Source organism: Anabrus simplex, chromosome 3 (assembly GCF_040414725.1).
Source record: "Anabrus simplex isolate iqAnaSimp1 chromosome 3, ASM4041472v1, whole genome shotgun sequence".
Classification (NCBI taxonomy): domain Eukaryota; kingdom Metazoa; phylum Arthropoda; class Insecta; order Orthoptera; family Tettigoniidae; genus Anabrus; species Anabrus simplex.
The window spans coordinates 108,135,467-108,155,694 of NC_090267.1; the positions used below are offsets into that span (position 1 = coordinate 108,135,467).

At 41.9% G+C, this 20,228-nt stretch overlaps 1 protein-coding gene across 1 annotated transcript in view; it reads right to left on the minus strand.

Moving 5' to 3' along the window:
• The window catches only part of LOC136866044 (acyl-CoA synthetase short-chain family member 3, mitochondrial), a 231,289-nt gene that overhangs the window by 143,555 nt on the left and 67,506 nt on the right, over positions 1-20,228 (minus strand). The window contains exon 2 of the mRNA XM_067142670.2: positions 15,753-15,918. Coding sequence (XP_066998771.2) covers positions 15,753-15,918 — 166 coding nt within the window. The remainder of the gene's footprint in view (positions 1-15,752; positions 15,919-20,228) is intronic.

Genomic DNA, 20,228 nt, shown 5'->3' on the forward strand with positions numbered 1-20,228 from the left:
AATGTAACTTCTCTTTTCTTCTATTCTCTTGTAAAGCGACATACTGGGATAGAGAGTGTTACCCTTCTCGAGCTCCCACTCACATTGTTTGAGGTGAACTTATTTTTCGCAACCTATTCTTCAGTAATGTAAGTTAGTAGTTTCTTAAGTCACCTCTGTAGTATGGGATTAGCCCTTGCATCAGTGGCCTTAGAGCCAAAATAGGTCTTAAAGACAAAGTGTATTAGGAGTGCAAGTTCGCCTCCTCTCAAATTGTGATTTTAGAGGTCATGTATTAACTTTCTTGTCATTTAACAGACCTCAGTAGATTGGGTATTTTGCTCCTGTGTATATGTCCTTTGAGGACGGCTTAAAGGTGGAGTTCGGAGTGGCCTATGATAGGCTTGTATTTTAAGGGGAAGTTGCCCTTTTTGAAAATTGTGTTTCTGCCTCAAGGAGGCTTTTGGATGTAATTGGAAGCAGATGTTTCTGGCATGTTTGGGGGTTTTCGGCCCCTTTGTTGTATGGTGTTCATTGTAAGGTTGGGCTCATGGCTCAAGAATTATGTTTCTGACTTTTTGAAGCCCCAAATGGGGTACCTGTGTAACTGTAATTGTCAATCGTGTTTCGGCTACTAAGTACCTGTTCTATTTGTTGTTACCTAATTTTGAAAAGAAAATATAACCTTGTTAAATTTTAAAATTAATTTCACTTTAGTAGCTTGAGACCCCTTCACCACCCAGCACCTTCTTTCATGCATAACTACCACCAAAACACGGTAACAATTATTATTATTATTACTTTACGCATTATTATTATTATACCGGGAGGTACACCTCAACGCCGCGCATTCAAAACTAGCGCCTGAATGAACTCCTCTCTTGGTAAAACAGTGAAACTGAAACTACACCAACTTGGAACTTTAATCAGATGATGTCACCACTAAAATATTGAGTAATTTTGTTATTGTGCAGTTTCCTAACCCGAGTGAATATCTACTTGTTTTGCTTGACATTCATCAAGAAGTTTGGACATTTTTCCACAGAGGAAACCACTAAAAACTATGATCATGTACCCTAGTGCGAGGTGTAAGAAGTTATAATTTAAAGAAGTTTTGTATTTCTAGGTTTTTGGAACTGATTGATGTTCATTTATTTGTGGGTTGGCAATATTTCCTTTTTCTTTCCGCCAGTTTTGAATCTAGCCAATCAATAATTTCTGTATTTAATTTTCAACCTATCACAGGCTTCTTGTTCGATTCCAAGTGTAACTTTGATATTCATGCAATAAAATTGAGAGGGTTTGGCTAGTTTAGTCTTGAATGATATCGAACCTTCCCGGAAGGTTTATAAACAGCGAATTTTCTCGTTTCTTGGCAAATTCATCGTCACCTTTCGGAGTGTGTGTGTTAAGCAGGAGGCGGGCGGCCTCTTTCGTCAGCAGCTAGTACATGTATAACGTAATGGCCACATAACTTTATTCTTTCTTGCTACCTCCGCAGTTTAACCCGAGGAAAAGGTCCGACACTTTAGTATGTAACAACCTTTTTAAAAATGTAACTTTCTTCCAGCTGATGTAAAAATTTCATAAAATTTTTAACTGCAAGTCAGGGATAGAGAGTGATGTACTCTCTCGAGCTCCCGTTCATCTTGGTTTGAGCTGACTACGTTTTGTAACGGTTTTCTGCCTAAATGTATTAAAGTAAATTCTATACGAGTCACCTCAGTAGTTTGGGAATAGCCCCTGTTTCGTTGGCCTAGAGCCCTTTAGGTTTTCCATTATCTTGGAGCGCAGTACGCCTTCTTTCAGTTTGTGCTTCGGGCCATTTACTTAACCTGTTCTTTTCCGCAACGGCCCTGTTGGGTACGAGGCACCCCTGTTTCAAATTGAAAGTTGGGCCATGGGAGGCCAGAGAGCGTAAGATTTTTGTGGAAGCTTAAAGAAACGGAGAGCCGGTTAGCTCTTTCTCAAGTTTTGTAATTGTAAAGAGTGCCTCTAGAAGGCTATAAATTGTATTTTGGGGAGCAAGTGCTCCGTGAATTAAGGGATTTCTGCCCTTAACCAAATAATTCTTCTTCCATTTGTAATATTGTAAAACTAGGAGCTTAAAGCCCAAAGTGTTAAGGTTCTGAATCTTGGATTTTTCCCAATCTTTTTTAATAATTGCTAATTGTACCTGTTATGTTGTTATTTGTTGATTTTTGAAATTCTAAAGAAATATAACCTTTGTTAAAGTTTAAAATTAATTTTGGGACTGTAGTTAGACCCATTCAAGAGTGCACCTTCTTTCGTCACCTCTGCGTTCCACAGATACCCCGGAACAATTATTATTATTATTATTATTATTATTATTATTATTATTATTATTATTATTATTATTATTATTATTATTATTATTATTATTTTACGAGTACGGTCATTATTATTATTGCTTGTATGTATAGATATGAAGTGTACATCCATTTAGTATTAGTATTGCTATTATTTACGTAGTCGAATGGTCGTGTTGTGTGTGAGGATATGTCATGGAACACGTGTTGTACATGGCCATTGATATCAGTTCCGTTAATGTAAATACTTGCAAATTAATATTATAATTTATTCTTACCAGTATAATGTGTAATCCATAATTGTCAAACACACTGTAACCTCCAGAATTGTAATAGGCACGAGAACGATTGAGAATATTCTGTACATTGTAATCTGTGTATTAGACACTCTAGAATTTTCACGAAGATGTTTTTTGTAATGTAACTTTCTAGAAGCCTGGTCAGGCATCTATATAAAGAGTCATCGGAAGTTAGTTATTGAGAGTTGTTGTTAAGTTAGTAGTTGTTTATTTGGAAGTGATTGGTTGAAGAGTCATGGTGTAGCAAGGTTATATTTGTGAGGACGCAGACGACATGCTTTTAAGCAGTCAACTGTTTTATTTGTGTTGCAATGTTGTCATCTTGATATGCAGCGATTGGCAGTTGTCTTTAATTGGCGGTTTGTGATGTGAGAGTTTTGTTTTTTTACAACAGTGATGAAGGTTATGTGTGTGTTTTGTAAATACGTTGTTGTTGTTGAGTATTCAGCCCGAAGGCTGGTTTGATCCTCAACAGCACTGCCAGCAGCTGCCATGTATGGCGTAGGCAACACTGAAGAGGCATACTAGGGCAATGAGGAGTGAAGTAGTTTCCCGTTGCTTGTAATTATCTATATATTAAAAAATAATTGATGAAAACTAAAGTCAGTCAGTCAGTCCAGTCATTCTATCCGGTCGATTTCCTTCATTCTTTTTTTAACTGAAAGGTATTCATGTACAGATTTGTCATCAGGTACTATAAATCACTTAACTTCCGCCTTTTTCAAATTATTTGATTTTTTCAACTTTTTGTCTCTCTGAAGCAATCATATCTTTGGCTCTAATTGAGGTACGGAGTTCATTTTGGCCTAAGAACACTCGGTTGATCAAGCTATTTCATTTCAGCTCTTAATTATTCAATTTGGTTGATTCTGAGGAAAGTTATGAGTGCACATTCAATTTGACGTCTCATTTCTTCAACATTTTTTCTCATTGAAGCAATCGTATCTTTCGTTCTAATTGAGGTACGCGGTCTGTTTTGGTCGAAAAATAGTCAGTGGATCAAGCGCTTTCTTTTGAGGTAATAACTACTTAAATTGGTACATTCTGAGAAAAGTTATGAGTACATTTGTCTCCATGACGAAGATCTTTGAAGGACTTTTTAACAGTTCGGCGCGTAGTGTTGTTCCAAGGAACGTTTAATTCAATTTCTTTGTGTGATGTATTTTCAAGTGCTTTGTTGACATAATATTACATTCTATTACCACAGCAGATCATGTGCTTTATTTCATTAACTCGAAACTTTGGAAATACATCCGTGAGGATAGTAATGAACAACACCATACTTTGTACATTGCGGGCGGAGCCAGCGGGAAACTGTTAGTTGATGTGATTAATTGTTCCAACTAACAGCATCTCGTGTGCGTCTTTGTGGATACGTTAGTAGTTCGTGTTGTTTGACAGGCTCATAATTCACTTTCAGTCGGCTCATGTAGCGTCGTTCAATTCAGTCAAGATAGATACACACGATAACACATCAGTTCCAGCCAATGGACGGCAAGGAGACACTCAGATAACGCTCGACAGCTGTTAACTGAGAAAATATCCATTTCCGGGCCCATATTGATATGACCTGTTTTTCTTTCCCAAATATGAAGAATCTATTTCTGAAATTTCGCGTCGTATTTTTGTTACACTGCTGGGCTGAATAGCTCAGGCGGTAGAGCGCTGGACTACTGAGCTCAAGTTGGCGGGTTCGATCTTGGCTCAGTCCGGTGGTATTTGAAGGTGCTCAAATACGTCAGCCTCTTGTCGGTAGATTTAACGGCACGTAAAATAACTTCTGCGGGACAACATTCCGGCACCTCGGTATCTCGAAAATCGTAAACGTAGTTAGTGGGAAGTCAAACCATTATTATTATTATTATTATTATTATTATTATTATTATTATTATTATTATTATTATTATTATTATTATTATTGTTGTTGTTGTTGTTGTAGCGGGGCACACATTCTTCGTCCAGTTAAACTGCGCGCCTTCTATACGGCCATCTATGTAATTGAACTTGAACTAATGTTATGCAAGATACTTGGATTTTCAATTATTATAGGTCTCTACCATCGCTTAACCTTAGTTTTGAAGATTGTTTTGTTCATGTGTCAAGGTTGTCAACACTTCTGCCCCCCCCCACCTATCAATCTCCTGTATCTATCAACAATTAGAAATTTTTTGAATATTGTCTCAAGCCAATTAAATTTGGGGGAGTGTACAGGCATCCAGCCTGTCTGTAAAGAGTTCTGGAAACTTCTCCTACAGATACTACACTGAAGAAAATGGAAATTGCAACACACAGAAGGAGTGGTGCTACATTGCTGCAATTGAACATGCAGGACGAGTGTTCGGTTGTGATTCGATTATTACACTTTCAGGTCTCCCTGACCGCAAGTTTGGACAACAATAAATACAGGATATGCCCACCGCGAGCTGCAATACATTGATGAATTCGCCGAGGCATGGAGTCAATAAGGCTCTGGATCGCTTCCTGAGGAATTGTGGCCCATGCTTGCTGCACTGCACGGGTCAGTTGTTCCAGAGTTGTGGGTGGCTGAGGACGGTTGGCCAGTTGTCGACCCATCATGTCCCACACATGCTCAATAGGACTGAGGTCCGGGGATCTGGCGGGCCATTCTAAGGTTGTGATGTCGTGGAGAGCTTCTCTGGAGATGTGTGCAGTGTGAACCCGGGTATTGTCCTGCTGAAACATCCCATCAGCAATGTTCGCCATCATAGGGACAACCACTGGATTGAGTACCCTATCATCGTACTGTCGAGCAGTCTTAGTGTCCTCAACAAGCACTAATTGTGATTTCACATTAAAGCCAATAGCTGGTGTTGGCCCTGTGTGCCTCTCGACAATAAGATCTGGGCGGCCCCTCTCCCCGGTACGTCGGCGCACACGATTCCGGTGATCACTGCGGGCAAGACAGAAGCACGATTCATCACTAAAGACGACCCTATGCCATTCGTCGACCCACGTCGATCTTTCTCGACACCAGGCCAGCCTTACACGTCGCTGTTGTGGGGTCAATGGAACACCTTATGTAGGGACACGGGCTCGTAAGCCAGCTGCACGCAGGCGATTACCAACTGTTTGTTGTAGAACGTGGGGTGCACAGCTGCTCGAATTTGCGCTGCTGTTGCATGGGGTTCCATCCGGGCCATCCGAATTATGTGGCGATCCTCTCTGACAGTTGTCTGTCGCGCTGGGCCTGTGCCAGGTCTACGAGTGTGTGTACCTTCATTTGACCACTGCTGCCATACACGGTGTACCGTAGATGCCTGTCGGCCAACACGTGCAACGACAGTCCTTAGCGACAATCCAGCCTCACACAGCCCAATTATCCGAGCCATCTCAAACGGCGACAGTTGTTGATAGCGTGTTCTTCTCAGTCGTCGAGGCATGTTTGACGGGGAACACTTCACTGCACAGACTGCAAGTCAACTACGCTACGCCAGAGTCCGTATACTGGAGGTGATTCCTCCGCGACCAATCACGTGGGGAGACCTGTAGCAACAATCCAATGGATCTGAAACTTTGATCGTTTACATACCTACATGGCATCGTTCCATATCTTGAAAATTAACACAAACGACCAATGCCTTCATGGTGTTGAAATTTCCGTTTCCTTAAGTGTATGAAAGCTAGGCGCTTTAAGACCGCATGGACATCTTCATCACTCCAGTTGATTGTGTGTGGCGTGTACTAATGAGGCAGGGGCCGTAGGTCGGCGTGCGGAAGGCCCAGCAACTCAAGTTAATGGCAGCATTTTCTTAACGTGTGATAGCTCCGGCAGATAGCTTGAGAGGAAGGTTTCAAAGCTCTTTTATTATATGTAAATTTCTAAACCTGGTGGTTTAAATGTAAAATTTTCCGTCAGTCCAAGGACTCTGTTCTATACTCTACTGGGAAAAATGTAATATAAGGGAACGAAGAATGATTTCCTTCTGTTGATTCCCATTCAGTTTGGTACGGGGTGACTAAAGTTTCTTATCCTCTAAAATTCTTAACACTTTTTTGGTATTTAATGTTTCTCATTTAGTCACCCCGGCGTAGAATAGGCTTAGCCTGTGTATCTTTGGGCCATATGCCCACTTAAGGTTTTAAGACTTTTCTTAGAAGGAATGCAGGTATTTGGCTCGCTGCATTTTGTTTTTATTATGAACCTCTTACTTTTTACATTATGGCCATTTATGTGGGCACTCATTGCCCCTGTTTATGTTTCCGGAAAAGAAAATGAAAAACTGTTGAGCAGAAGTGACTGTAAATACCTCATTTGAAGGTTGTCATTGTATAACCTTGTGCGCTGTAAAAAAAGTATGCCTCTGAGATGCTGGATTGTATTAATTTTGGAGCTCAGACTCCTAGGCTAGGGAAGTTAGTGGAGCCAAACATGCTATTATAAAACACTGTACGGTACCTCTTTCAGGGCTATAATGATCATCCCTCATACATTATCATGTTGATAATTCTCCCTAGTTTTGTACCTGATTTGTGGACGTTAAGTCATTGTTGTCAGAGCTAACGAGCTCATTATTGTATTATTATTGTTTATTCAGATCTTCTATTTACCAAATTTTTAATATAAAAAAGGAAGGAAATAAATAAAATAATTTCAAAATTTGGTGCATTAAGGAAGGTGCGGGGAAGAATGGGTGGATAGAGAAAAGATCGAATTGTAATGAAAAACTTTAAAATTAGTAATTTTATTTCTTCCCCTTCACTTTCCTTTTCTTTTCAAATTTTGAACTTTACTAAGCAATAATGAATATTCAGATAAAAGTGAGCTCGAGAAACAATGTTAAGGTCTAGAACAATCAGACAACATGATTTAACAATCAGAGCTTGAAGCTCCCCAGTTACAATTTTAACAACACCAAAAAACAATCTATAAACAATTCAGTTTTACCAACTATTGACTACGGAATTTCTCTTGAAAATTAATTGTCCATCCTTTCATCAGAGGGAGCACATAAGCTGATAGAGACATCTGTCGGTGAATGATCAAACTACTTCCGAAAAAAAATCCAGGTTTATGCTATAGATGGCCTACTAAAAGGCGCTTATTTTAAATGCACGGGTCGGGTGTACCTCCGGTACAATTATTATTATTATTATTATTATTATTATTATTATTATTATTATTATTATTATTATTATTATTATATTTTTTTACACATATGTAAAGAAATGGTCAAGGCTATTTACTGTGGATAGTCTGTTACACACAGCAAGCAATCTGATAGAAAAGCAACATGTTGTCGCCAACATCCATTTATGAATGTAGGCCTACAACGTGATCCAAAGTTCCGTTAACATGTGATGAGGCAATGCTTCAGACGGAATATTGGAGGTAGAGAGGTAATAATTGGCACACGTGATTGGCATGACATGGTATTTTTTGACACCACAATAAAGTACACGAAATGATCAGCAGATGGCGTTTTATACGATACACAAGCAATAATTAGCATAACAATCCAGGTTTAGCAAAGACTATGTTCTTTATAACACCAGCTCAACGTGTCGGTCGTCATTCATCAACAATGCCTGTAGTCGAGGGCAATGTTGTGAACAGCACTGTACAGCACACCCGTAGGTATGGCGAAAAGTTGCTGTTGGATGTTGACTTTTAGCATCCCTAATGAGGTCGGACGATCACGGTAGACTTGCGACTTCAGGTAACCCCACAACCAATAATCACACGGATCGAGGTCGGGGGACCGGAGAGACCAAGCATGACGGAAGTGGAGGTTCAGCACGCGCGTCTGACACTCTCTCTCTCAAGACAGCTCCTTTTATTCCGTACACGGGTTCCATCCGGCATCATTGACGTCTTGCTGTCCAACGCCATCTGTTGGCCTTCTTGTGCACTCGTTTTTAGTGTCAATAAATCTCCATGTCATGCCAAGTATGTGCGGCCTTTTGTACCTGGCGTGTTGCTATCCAGCGTCATCTGTTGGTCATTTTGTCTGCTTTATTTTGGTGTCAATAAAATAACCTGTCTTGTCAATCATGTATGTCAATTATTACCCCTCCATTTCCAATATTCCGTGAAATATTGCCTCGTCAAATGTTAACGGACTTTTGGGTCACCTGTACATGAGAAGTAGTAGTAGATTTGTCGGAGCGAGTCGCCCGCGGGATACGGGCGATATAGCTGTAAGCTTGCATTTTCGAGGTGGTGGATTCGAACCCTTTCCCTTTATGAGCAGGCCTGAAAATGTTTTTCCATTGGTTCACTTCTTCGCAGTAGGCTGTGCCTTAATTATGACCACGGACGCTTACTCCTAGTCGTAGCCCTTTCCTATCTCATACCTCAGGTAATGCGACTTAAAAAGCTTGAACTCGGTAAGGAAAATAGCTTAAATATCTAGATTCTATGACATTTATTTTCTGCGGAGTGTTTTCAGTTTTTTGTGCTCCGTATTGTAACCGTATCGGTAATAAATGTAATCGTATCGTAACTGACTGAGGGAATAAGGGCATTCTCTAGCTTTCTATGTCCGTATGGAAGCTGTGTTGCATCCCATTGCGCAAGACTTGGTGGCGCCATCTCAAATAGGTACTTTGTGGCTTGAAAAATCACAGAGAGGGAAGACACCATTCTAATCAGCCCGTCCACTAATATGGCCGAAATACGATAGTGCCAACTTGCTATCTTGGTTTAAGACTGGATATTTCGAGATGATTGCATTACTTACTAAGTGAAATATAGGCAAGTCATATGTGAGCATTTTAGACCTCTGACAAAATTATAAAGAATTATTATAATTCAGCATTAGTCAAAGTGCGTCGCAGAAGATAAGGTAGGCGTCAGTAGAGTAGCCAAGCTAGCTGTGGACCCAGACTCAGAAAGGGAAATCCCAGAAGTAGCGTCCCTAACAAAGATATCAATCTAATCACCGATCGAATCGCTCTTCGCAGATGATAATTTGTCATGGAATTATGAGCTACACGTTTTGACTCCATCACCGATGTCAGAAGACCACTAGAACACGAGATATGGAAATTCGAGTGGGGACAACCGAACCCTGGCATAGCTGGTTGGGGGTAGTTTACTTAACCCGCGAGTGGTCGCTATATGAGATTTTCTCTCACATTATTTTTTATTGTGATATTACTCCACAGTGATGAAAGAGAGGTGACTGTTCCCTCATCTAGCTGAGTTTATAACTATCGTGAGTAGAGCGATTCACATTTGAAGGGTAAGCACTCCCTCCCCTAGTCAGAACAAAGGTTCATATACACTAACTGACAGTGACAATGCAACACCAAGAAGGAGTGGTTCGAAAGGGATGAAAGTTGGGGAAAAAACAGAGACGGCACGGACGAATAATTGATGTTTATTTCAAACCGATATGCAGGTTACACAATGCGCACGGCATCGACTCAGTAGGATGTAGGACCACAGCGAGCGGCGATGCACGCAGAAACACGTCCAGGTACAGAGTCAATAAGAGTGCGGATGGTGTCCTTAGGGATGGTTCTCCATTCTCCGTCAACCATTTGCCACAGTTGGTCGTCCGTACGAGGCTGGGGCAGAGTCTGCAAACGGCGTCCAATGAGATCCCACACGTGTTCGATTGGTGAGAGATCCGGAGAGTACGCTGGCCACGGAAGCATCTGTACACCTCGTAGAGCCTGTTGGGAGATGCGAGCAGTGTGTGGGCGGGCATTATCCTGCTGAAACAGAGCATTGGGCAGCCCCTGAAGGTACGGGAGTGCCACCGGCCGCAGCACATGCTGCACGTAGCGATGGGCATTTAACGTGCCTTGAATACGCACTAGAGGTGACGTGGAATCATACGCAATAGCGCCCCAAACCATGATGCCGCGTTGTCTAGCGGTAGGGCGCTCCACAGTTACTGCCGGATTTGACCTTTCTCCACGCCGACGCCACACTCGTCTGCGGTGACTATCCCTGACAGAACAGAAGCGTGACTCATCGGAGAACACGACGTTCCGCCATTCCCTCATCCAAGTCGCTCTAGCCCGGCACCATGCCAGGCGTGCACGTCTATGCTGTGGAGTCAATGGTAGTCTTCTGAGCGGACGCCGGGAGTGCAGGCCTCCTTCAACCAATCGACGGGAAATTGTTCTGGTCGATATTGGAACAGCCAGGGTGTCTTGCACATGCTGAAGAATGGCGGTTGACGTGGCGTGCGGGGCTGCCACCGCTTGGCGGCGGATGCGCCGATCCTCGCGTGCTGACGTCACTCGGGCTGCGCCTGGACCCCTCTCACGTGCCACAAGTCCCTGCGCCAACCATCTTCGCCACAGGCGCTGCACCGTGGATACATCCCTATGGGTATCGGCTGCGATTTGACGAAGCGACCAACCTGCCCTTCTCAGTCCGATCACCATACCCCTCGTAAAGTCGTCTGTCTGCTGGAAATGACTCCGTTGACGGCGGCCTGGCATTCTTAGCTATACACGTGTCGTGTGGCACACGACAACACGTTCTACAATGACTGTCGGCTGAGAAATCACGGTACGAAGTGGGCCATTCGCCAACGCCGTGTCCCATTTATCGTTCGCTACGTGCGCAGTACAGCGGCGCATTTCACATCATGAGCATACCTCAGTGACGTCAGTCTACCCTGCAATTGGCATAAAGTTCTGACCACTCCTTCTTGGTGTTGCATTTGCTCTGTCAGTCAGTGTATGTCCGTGCGCGCTGCGTGAGAGTTTCTCTCATCGCGCGACTAATGACGTTGGTGTTATTTTGAAATGGAGCGGGAAACTTACTCCTGTTGTTCGCGTTAGTATTTGTATTATGAGCACTTCTTGTTTTTGAAAATGTTATTATGTTCAGAAACCTTGCTTTGTACGTAAATATTACTAGATATAACACATGTGTGAGATTTTATTTTTTACAATTTCAGGACGGAAGTTATTTTTATGTACTTTTTATATGTTATTTTAAGTAGTAATTTGTGTCTTTAATAAACAGCCAATCACGTCCGGCTCCATGGCTAAATGGTTAGCGTGCTGGCCTCTGGTCACAGAAGTCCCGGGTTCGATTCCCGGCAGAGTCGGGAATTTTAACCTTAATTGGTTAGTTTCGCTGACACGGGGTAGGTGTATGTGTCGTCTTCATCATCATTTCATCCTCATTATGACGCGCAGGTCGCTTGCGGGAGTCAAATCAAAAGACCTGCATCTGGCGAGCCGAACTTATCCTCGGACACTCCCGGCGCTAAAAGCCATACGCCATTTCTCTCTCTCTCACAGCTAATCATTTCATTTTATCTAAAATATATAAGGTAAAACTTGCGTTTCATTTCAGTAGTAAATTTCAGCCTTACACCCAACAAAACTGTTACATTTCGGCTAGCGACCACTCGCGGGTTAAGGGATCCTCCTGTGATAGGAGGAGAGATTTGCTGAGGAGTGTTCAAGAGAAGCAGACGTCTGGTCGTGTCGCGTGTCTCCAAATATATTTCTACATAATAGCTCGAATGAACAAAGCCACTGTGATGTAAAGTGCTGATGTGTTAAAAAGTCGCAGCATGTTTTTTTCCCTGTGGGTAGGGGTAGTAAAATAACATCCATAGTATCTCCTGCCTGTCGTAAGAGACGACTAATAGAGGCCCTAAGGGATATTAACTTGGGAGCGTGGTTGGCGACCGTGGGGCCCTTAGCTGAGTCCTGTAATTGCTTCCACTTGGGCCAAGTTTCTCACTTTCATTTGTCCTATCTGACGTCCCTTGGTCAATCTGGTTCTTTTCCGACCCGACGGAAGGAAGGCTTATGGAGTCTTTCTTTATCACGCTCTTCATGGCCCTTGTCTTTCTTTGGCTGATACCTTCATTTTTCGAAGTGTCGGACCTATGCCAATTTTTCCTTCTGGTTAGTGTTAATAGAGGATTGGGATTTTGTATTTCCTCTTAAAGCAATCACCACAACCACTCTTTCTTATTGTCGAATGGCCGAATTTAAACCACTTCTCAAGGCGTGGAACTAATAGCCAACGTAAAAAGGGAAAGTATCACTGACATTTTATCGTCGGTAAAAAATTCTAGATTTTGATATCCGGCTCCATGGCTAAATGGTTGGTTACAGGGGTCCCGGGTTCGATTTCCGGCTGGGTCGGGAATTTTAACCACAATTGGTTAATTTCGCTGGCACGGGGGCTGGGTGTACGTGTCATCTTCATCATCATTTCATCCTCATCACGACGCGCAGGTCGCCTACGGGAGTCAAATCAAAGGACCTGCATCGGGCGAGCCGAACTTGTCCTTGGACAATCCCGGCACTAAAAGCCATATGCCATTTCTTTCTTTTTCTAGATTTTGATAACTGATGCCAAGATTTGTTTTAAAAAAATATTGTTTCGTATGAGATTGCGAAGGAATATCGTGCCAAGAATGTTTTTTTTTCACGTAGTAGTTTGAAAGAAGTAATGTATGTATATTACCTTACAAAAGGAAATGTGGTAACTCATTACCACGTACATTGATGGGATGGTTGAATGTGCCCTTCATTGAAGAAAAGAACGTGAATTGATTATTCCAGACTTTATATGCTAGCACCATACCCACCTATCCGAGAGCCTATTTCAGAAAAAGTAATTGGAAGGTGCCAAATAAAGCGACTGAATATGTGCAATTAGCTAAAAACGTTTTATAATGAGTTATTTTCTTCACCAGAGACAGATTAAACTTGTTTCCCTAGAGTAGTCATATTTATTTAATGGCGTTACGAAGTAATTTACTATGATTTTGATACTGTAGTACTCTTCATTTTTTATGTTTTATGTAAAATAAAACGAAATCCAGTATAAAAGTTTTTTTTTGCTATTTGCTTTACGTCGCATCGACACAGATAGGTCTTTGGCGACGATGGGATTGGAAAGGCCTAGGAATGGGAAGGAAGCGGCCGTGGCCTTAATTAAGGTACAGCCCCAGCATTTGTCTGGTGTGAAAATGGGAAAAGCACGGAAAACCATCTTCAGGGCTGCCGACAGTGGGGTTCGAACTCACTATCTCCCGATTATTGGATACTGGCCGTACTTGAGCGACTGCAGCTATCGAGATCGGTAAAAGTATTTTAATAATTTAATGGTTGAATTCGAAAGTCAGAAATATCAAATACTGTTTAAAATCGAAGTACTACTCGAAACTTTAATTATTCCTGTTTTCACATACGTGAAATCAAGATATTATTCAAAAAACTTTAATAGTAATAATACAAACGAGATAAGATTTTTTACTCTTCTGAAAAGTGCACAAAATTATCTTCTTTGACTTCACTAATTGCTGATTCAGTTGTAACGAAAGTTCTGCGACTGATCCGCTTTTTAATCAATTTTGGTTAACCGAAACAATATTTCAGAATCTTCGGTGGTTGTGTGTCTACCTCTTAGACATGTTTTCCTTATACGGGGTCCGGGATGGGTGATACGAAATTATACAGCATGTTTTACGGCCGGATGCCCTTCCTGACGCCAACCTCAGTTAAGGAGCTAATATAAATAAAATGAATGATAGTGAATGAAATTGAGAAAGGAAGTGGAAGGAATCGGCTTTGGTCTGTGAATGGGAACTGTCCAGGTATTTTATTGGAATTAAAAAATGGGAAACTACAGAGAACCATGATCAGGGCAGCCGAAGGTGGTGTTTGAACCCACTCCCCTCCTGAAGGTGTGCAGAACTTGGCTCCATGGCCACTCCGCTCAATCAATCAATACTGATCTGCATTTAGGGCAGTCGCCCAGGTGGCAGATTCCCTATCTGTTGCTTTCCTAGCCTTTTCCGAAATGATTTCAAAGAAATTGGAAATTTATTGAACATCTCCCTTGGTAAGTTATTCCAATCCCTAACTCCCCTTCCTATAAATGAATATTTGCCCCAGTTTGTCCTCTTGAATTCCAACTTTATCTTCATATTGTGATCTTTCCTACTTTTATAGACGCCATTCAAACCTATTCGTCTACTAATGTCATTCCACGCCATCTCTCCGCTGACAGCTCGGAACATACCACTTAGTCGAGCAGCTCTTCTTCTTTCTCTCAATTCTTCCCAACCCAAACATTGCAACATTTTTGTAACGCTACTCTTTTGTCGGAAATCACCCAGAACAAATCGAGCTGCTTTTCTTTGGATTTTTTCCAGTTCTTGAATCAGGTAATCCTGGTGAGGGTCCCATACACTGGAACCATACTCTAGTTGGGGTCTTACCAGAGCAGAACCGTCGGTGATTAATGAATTAATGAATAAAGCAAACCAAACCCCATGGGGCCATGGCCTACCAAGTGGCCGGTGCTCAGCCCGAAGGCATACAGAATACTAGGTGTCGTGTGGTCGGCTCCACGAATCCTCTCGGTTGTTATTATTAGCTTTCTAGACCGGGGCCGCCATCTCACCGTCAGATGGCTCCTCAGCTGTAATCACGTAGGCTGAGTGGACCAGGTAAAAATCCCTGACCTGGTCGGTAATCGAACCCGCGGCCTCCGGGTAAGAGGCATGTATGCTACTCCTTCTCGCGGGGCCGGCTCGGTGATTAATGAGACGAAATATTTTGTGCACTCCTTCGTCTAACGTCCTTATTAATAAGGTTGTATTTTCACTGTTAGTATCTTCAGCCGGTTTCAGGCAGACTGCACAAACTGGAAAGAGGCGACAGGAGTGCTGTGTGACCGAAGGGTACCTGTGAGATTGACGGGGAAGGTTCATCAGACAGTAGTGAGACCTGCGCTTATGAAACATTGCCTCTTAACAGGTCAAATGTTGGCAAGATGAAAATTGCTCAGATGATGCGGTGGATGAGTGGAGTAACTAAGATTGTCAGAATCCGCAATGAGTACATTCAAAGGACAAAGTTACAGGCGTGGTAGAGAAGTTCCAAGAAGCCAGGTTCAGATGATACGGTCATGTTGTAAGGAGCGACATGAACTACATGGTAGAGAAGGTTCTGAAGATGGACGTGGGAGACAAAAGGAAGAAAGGATGGCATAAGGAAAGAATCCAGGAAGAGCTCAAGAAGAAGGAGCTAGAAGAGGAACTGGCAAAAGACAAAGAAATAAAAGAGGATCATTACAAACAGTGCCCCTGTACGAAATGGGACGAGCTGAAAGAAGAAGAACTTTATGTGATTCATCTCACGACTTTGTGTTTTAAGAAACTATCAAGCGAATACTTACCAGTTCGTGTGTGGCTCGTTGGAGTTGTCCAGCACTTTGGTCCACGGCTTGCTCCATGTTACCTCTTTGCCCACTTCTGCCCAGAACTCCTCTGGCTCTTCCAGAGATCGTCGGTATGCCTCGTAGTACTTGGTACTGTAGTGTTCATTTGCGGTGATGATCAGTTCTGAAAGTAGGGATATGTTGTTCAACGGCTGATATTTTAACCAGAATATTGTACCCTATATTCTAAAATACTTTTCACATGTTCGTAAAATAGAGAATGCAATTTTCTCAATGCCTCTCTTGCCTACAGTGTTACACTCCAAACAATGATGCGAATACCATGCAATCAGCTTAATGAACCTTTGCTATTTGTTTTACGTCGCACCGACACAGATAGGTCTTATGGCGACGATGGGGCAGTAAAGGGCTAGGACTGGGAAGGAAGCGGCCGTGGTCTTAATTAAGGTACAGCCCCAGAATTTGCCTGGTGTGAAAATAGGAAACCACGGAAAATCATCTTCCGGGCTTAATGAACCATTCACCAAAAACATTCCTGACGGTCATTCATGCCAGAATAAGCAATATAGGTGCCATCCTGGCATTTCCCTGGAGAAGGAGTGGGAAACCATGGATAAACGTTTCTAGGATGGCTGAGGTGGAAATCGAACCCCCTCTACTCAGTCAACCTCCCGAGGCAGAGCCGGGAATCAAACCCGGGCTTCCTGGGGTGGCAGCTAATCACAATATCCACTATACCACAGAGTTGGACCGAGTGAGCAATACATGTGAAGTGAATCTAGAAGACTTTCAGTTTTGATTCAGAAATGGTTTTGATACTCGGGGGCCCTCTTTGGTGTGACAGTCCGTTTACAGGAATGCTGGGAACAACACAACGATGTATTATGCTTGTTTCATAGATTATGAAACAGCGTTTGACCGTGTCAGACATTATGAGCTCATCAGGCTGTTGCATCAGACTGGAATTAAGGAAAAGACATGCAAATTACTGAAAACCTCTGTTGGGAACAGAAGGCTGTGGTGAAGATAGATGAACTAACCAGTAATGTAAAAATCCACAGAGGAGTGAGGCAAGGTTCTGTGCTGTCCCCTTTACTGTTCAATCTCTACTCGGTATCAATATTTGAGTCCGACTCGTTGGCTGAATGGTCAGCGTACTGGCCTTCGGTTCAGAGGGTCACGGGTTTGATTCCTGGCCGGGTCGGTGATTTTAACCTTAATTGGTTAATTCCAATGGCTCGGGGGCTGGGTGTGTGTGGCGTATTCAACATTAGAAATCATCCTAGGTAGGGTCCTCATCTTCACAGACATGCAGGTCGCCTAATAGGCCGTATACTAGGAAAAGACCTGCACCAGGCCTCTCCGGAGGCCATACGCCATTATTATTATTATCATCAATATTTGAGAATACTAGCAGTTGTGGAAGTTGGAATAAAGGTTAGTAGAGAGTCAGTAAGTGCTATAAGATATGCAGGTGACATTGTGGTTCCTGCTGAAGATATTGAGAGCTTTCAGCAAAGAGATGGTCCTAAACATCAGCAAAACCAAATTCAGTAAGATGAAGAACGGAAATGATTCCTTAAAACTCAACGATATAATAATAATTTCGCTTTGTTATCCCTAGCCACTTGCAGCCCTTGTATGGCAGACCCTCCGACGAGAGTGGGTAGCAACTGCCTTGTATAGGTATGGGATACTGCGTGTTACTGTAGTGGAGGATAGTGTTGTATGTGGTGTGTGAGTTGCAGGGATGTTGGGTACAAAACACCCAGTCCCCAGGCCAATGGAATGAACCATATAAGGTTAAAATCTCCGACCCGGTCGGGAATCGAACCCAGAACTCTCTGAACCGTAGAGCACTATGCTTATCATTCAGCCAAGGAGCCGAAAAGCTCAACGATGAGCCTATCTAACAAATAAGTACATTCAAATACCTTCGCTGTTGGATTACAAATAACCTTGACACTGATCTGGAAATTAGGAGGCGCATTGCATTAGACAGAACCATTTTCAAGATCATAACATCACTGCTCTGCAACGATTCTCTCACTTTAAATTCAGTCAGTAAATTGTAACATGTTAAATTTAAGCCGCCTTGCTTTATGAAGTTGAATCTTGGATTCGAAAACAGAACACAATTCAACGGCTGGAAGCTCAGGAACTGTGACTGCCTAGAAGAATAACAATGACAATCTCTTGGGTCCAACATTTAACCAACGAAACGGTACTGGGAAGAGCTAACAGTAAGGGAGAACAGCATGTAGTCATTAAATGCAGAAATATTACCTACTTACGCCATGTGTTGCATGGTGAGAAATACAGGAGAATAGGTTTGCAGTGGTTTGCTAATTAGCGCTGGTTAATCAAAAATGATACCATTAGCGCATCCTACGCCGGTGGAAAAGAAGAATAACGTCGTATCGAACAAGTGGCCGCGCGGTTTGAGTCACGTAACTGTCAGCTTGTATTCGAGAGATAGTAGGTTCAAACCCCAACTGTCGGCAGCCCTGAAGATGATTTTCCGTGGTTTCCCATTTTCACACCAGGCTCTACCTTAATGAAGGCTACGGTCTCTTCCTTCCCACTCCTAGCCCTTTCCTATCCCATCGTCGCTATAAGACCTATCTGTGTCGGTGCGACGTAAAGCAATTTGTAAAAAAAAAAAGAAGGAAAAAAAAAAGAAAACAAGGACGTCAAAATCCATTGCAACAATTTTCTTTTGCAGCCAGTATATGAATACAATTATTCTACTTCCTCGTCGCCTTCTTTAACAAAATATTAGAACTTTATTTGGCTTTCTCTTTTAATGGAATTACTTATTTATTCAATTCGCTATGTCAACATAGTAAGGATCTATAACAAAATTAAAAAGTACTACACTGCTATTTTCGGAGGCAAGGAAAGGTAGTAATGTTTACTTAATCGTAAATAATTCAAAGTAACATTTAGTTCTTATGCATACTGGAAGTTTCTCAGCAATAGGATAGAAAATGTGACGCAAAGAGCATGTTGTAAATGACGAAGTGCAAATGATGATTTTGATGCTGTTGTTTAAAGGGGCCTAACTTATAGGTCATTGGCCAAACATATAACATTTAGAAAACAGAAAATGAAGGGTGGATTTGCTTTCAAACTGCAACACTACCTTCATTTAAGAATAACATGTGGAGAATGTAATTACATTCTTTTTAAGAACTGAAGAATTTACCAAGCTCAAAATTGAAAAATCGGTACTTACAATGGAAATGGCCAAAATTTAAGTTATGACTCCCCTTAAGGGATCCACGCTGCCTTAGTTCAGGCCATTCGATTCTTGGCTGTCAGAATTGAATGGCCGCCTAGTTGTAATCCTCTTATAAACAACTAGCAAATGTACCCGTGCTTCGCTACGGTATTCTACAATGTATACGGATATCGAAGTAACTTGCTGTACATGAAGTGAATAATTTTTTTTAATTGCATGTCTCTTGGTGTTATCCAAGAAAAAGCATAGGGAAGTCCGCAGATGTTGTTTCCAATGTGAAGTGCGAGTTGCAGAGTTGTGATGATAACGACAGGTCCACTTGTCTGCCGCAATTCACTATGCGTAACGTCAGTCACAGTTTGATGGGTAAATTTGTTTATAATCGGGGGCACCTATATCTAATGATAAAGAGAATCAGGCAAAAGAGTTTAAAAAATGCACGCTCCCTTGCCTTCTGCTAGTCAAATCAAGAAGGGAATTATGCATTACAATGGTACACAGGCGTTGGGGAACTACCCCATTCCTATTGCTAGTTAAAGTCGACGTGGGAAGTACTAATTACAACAGCAGACGCCCTCCTGCTGAGAGTCACTATTGATTTATAAAGTATTAATTACAATGTAAGACACACGCCTTTCTAGATCGCTACAAATCGACTTAAATTAATAAATCTAGATCGACATACGGAAGTATATGCATGTTCACCTTCATTTACAGAATAACTGCTGCTAAACGGTTCATTCATATTGAAAAACGGATTGTATAAAAAGACGACTCTGGCCTCGTTTAGCTATTTAAATGGCTGGCCCTATGATATTTCCTCGTATCTCATCTATTTAAAGGCAAGATAATTTAGAAACGTTGAATAGGGTGAAATTTGTGTAAGGTTTTCACACAGTGAATTAATTTTCAGATACTTATGAGACAGCTTCAAACATAGAATTTGGCTGGGTGGGCCAATATTCGAGTATAATTTGATGATCCCATCTTTCCTATAAGTGACTCAAACCATCAGTTATACGTGTACAAAGTGCAAAATTTAGGTAAATCCAGAAATAGAGCCAAATTTATCATAAGGGACAGAGATACGACAAAAAGTCATAGGACCAAAGTTGTAAATCACTCCAAATTGAACCGAGATTGTGCCATCCGTTTTGTGATACGACTTACCGTTTAGCTACCAAATACCTCGAAAGGAAGGTCTGCACCGTCATTAAAATTGCCTCGAT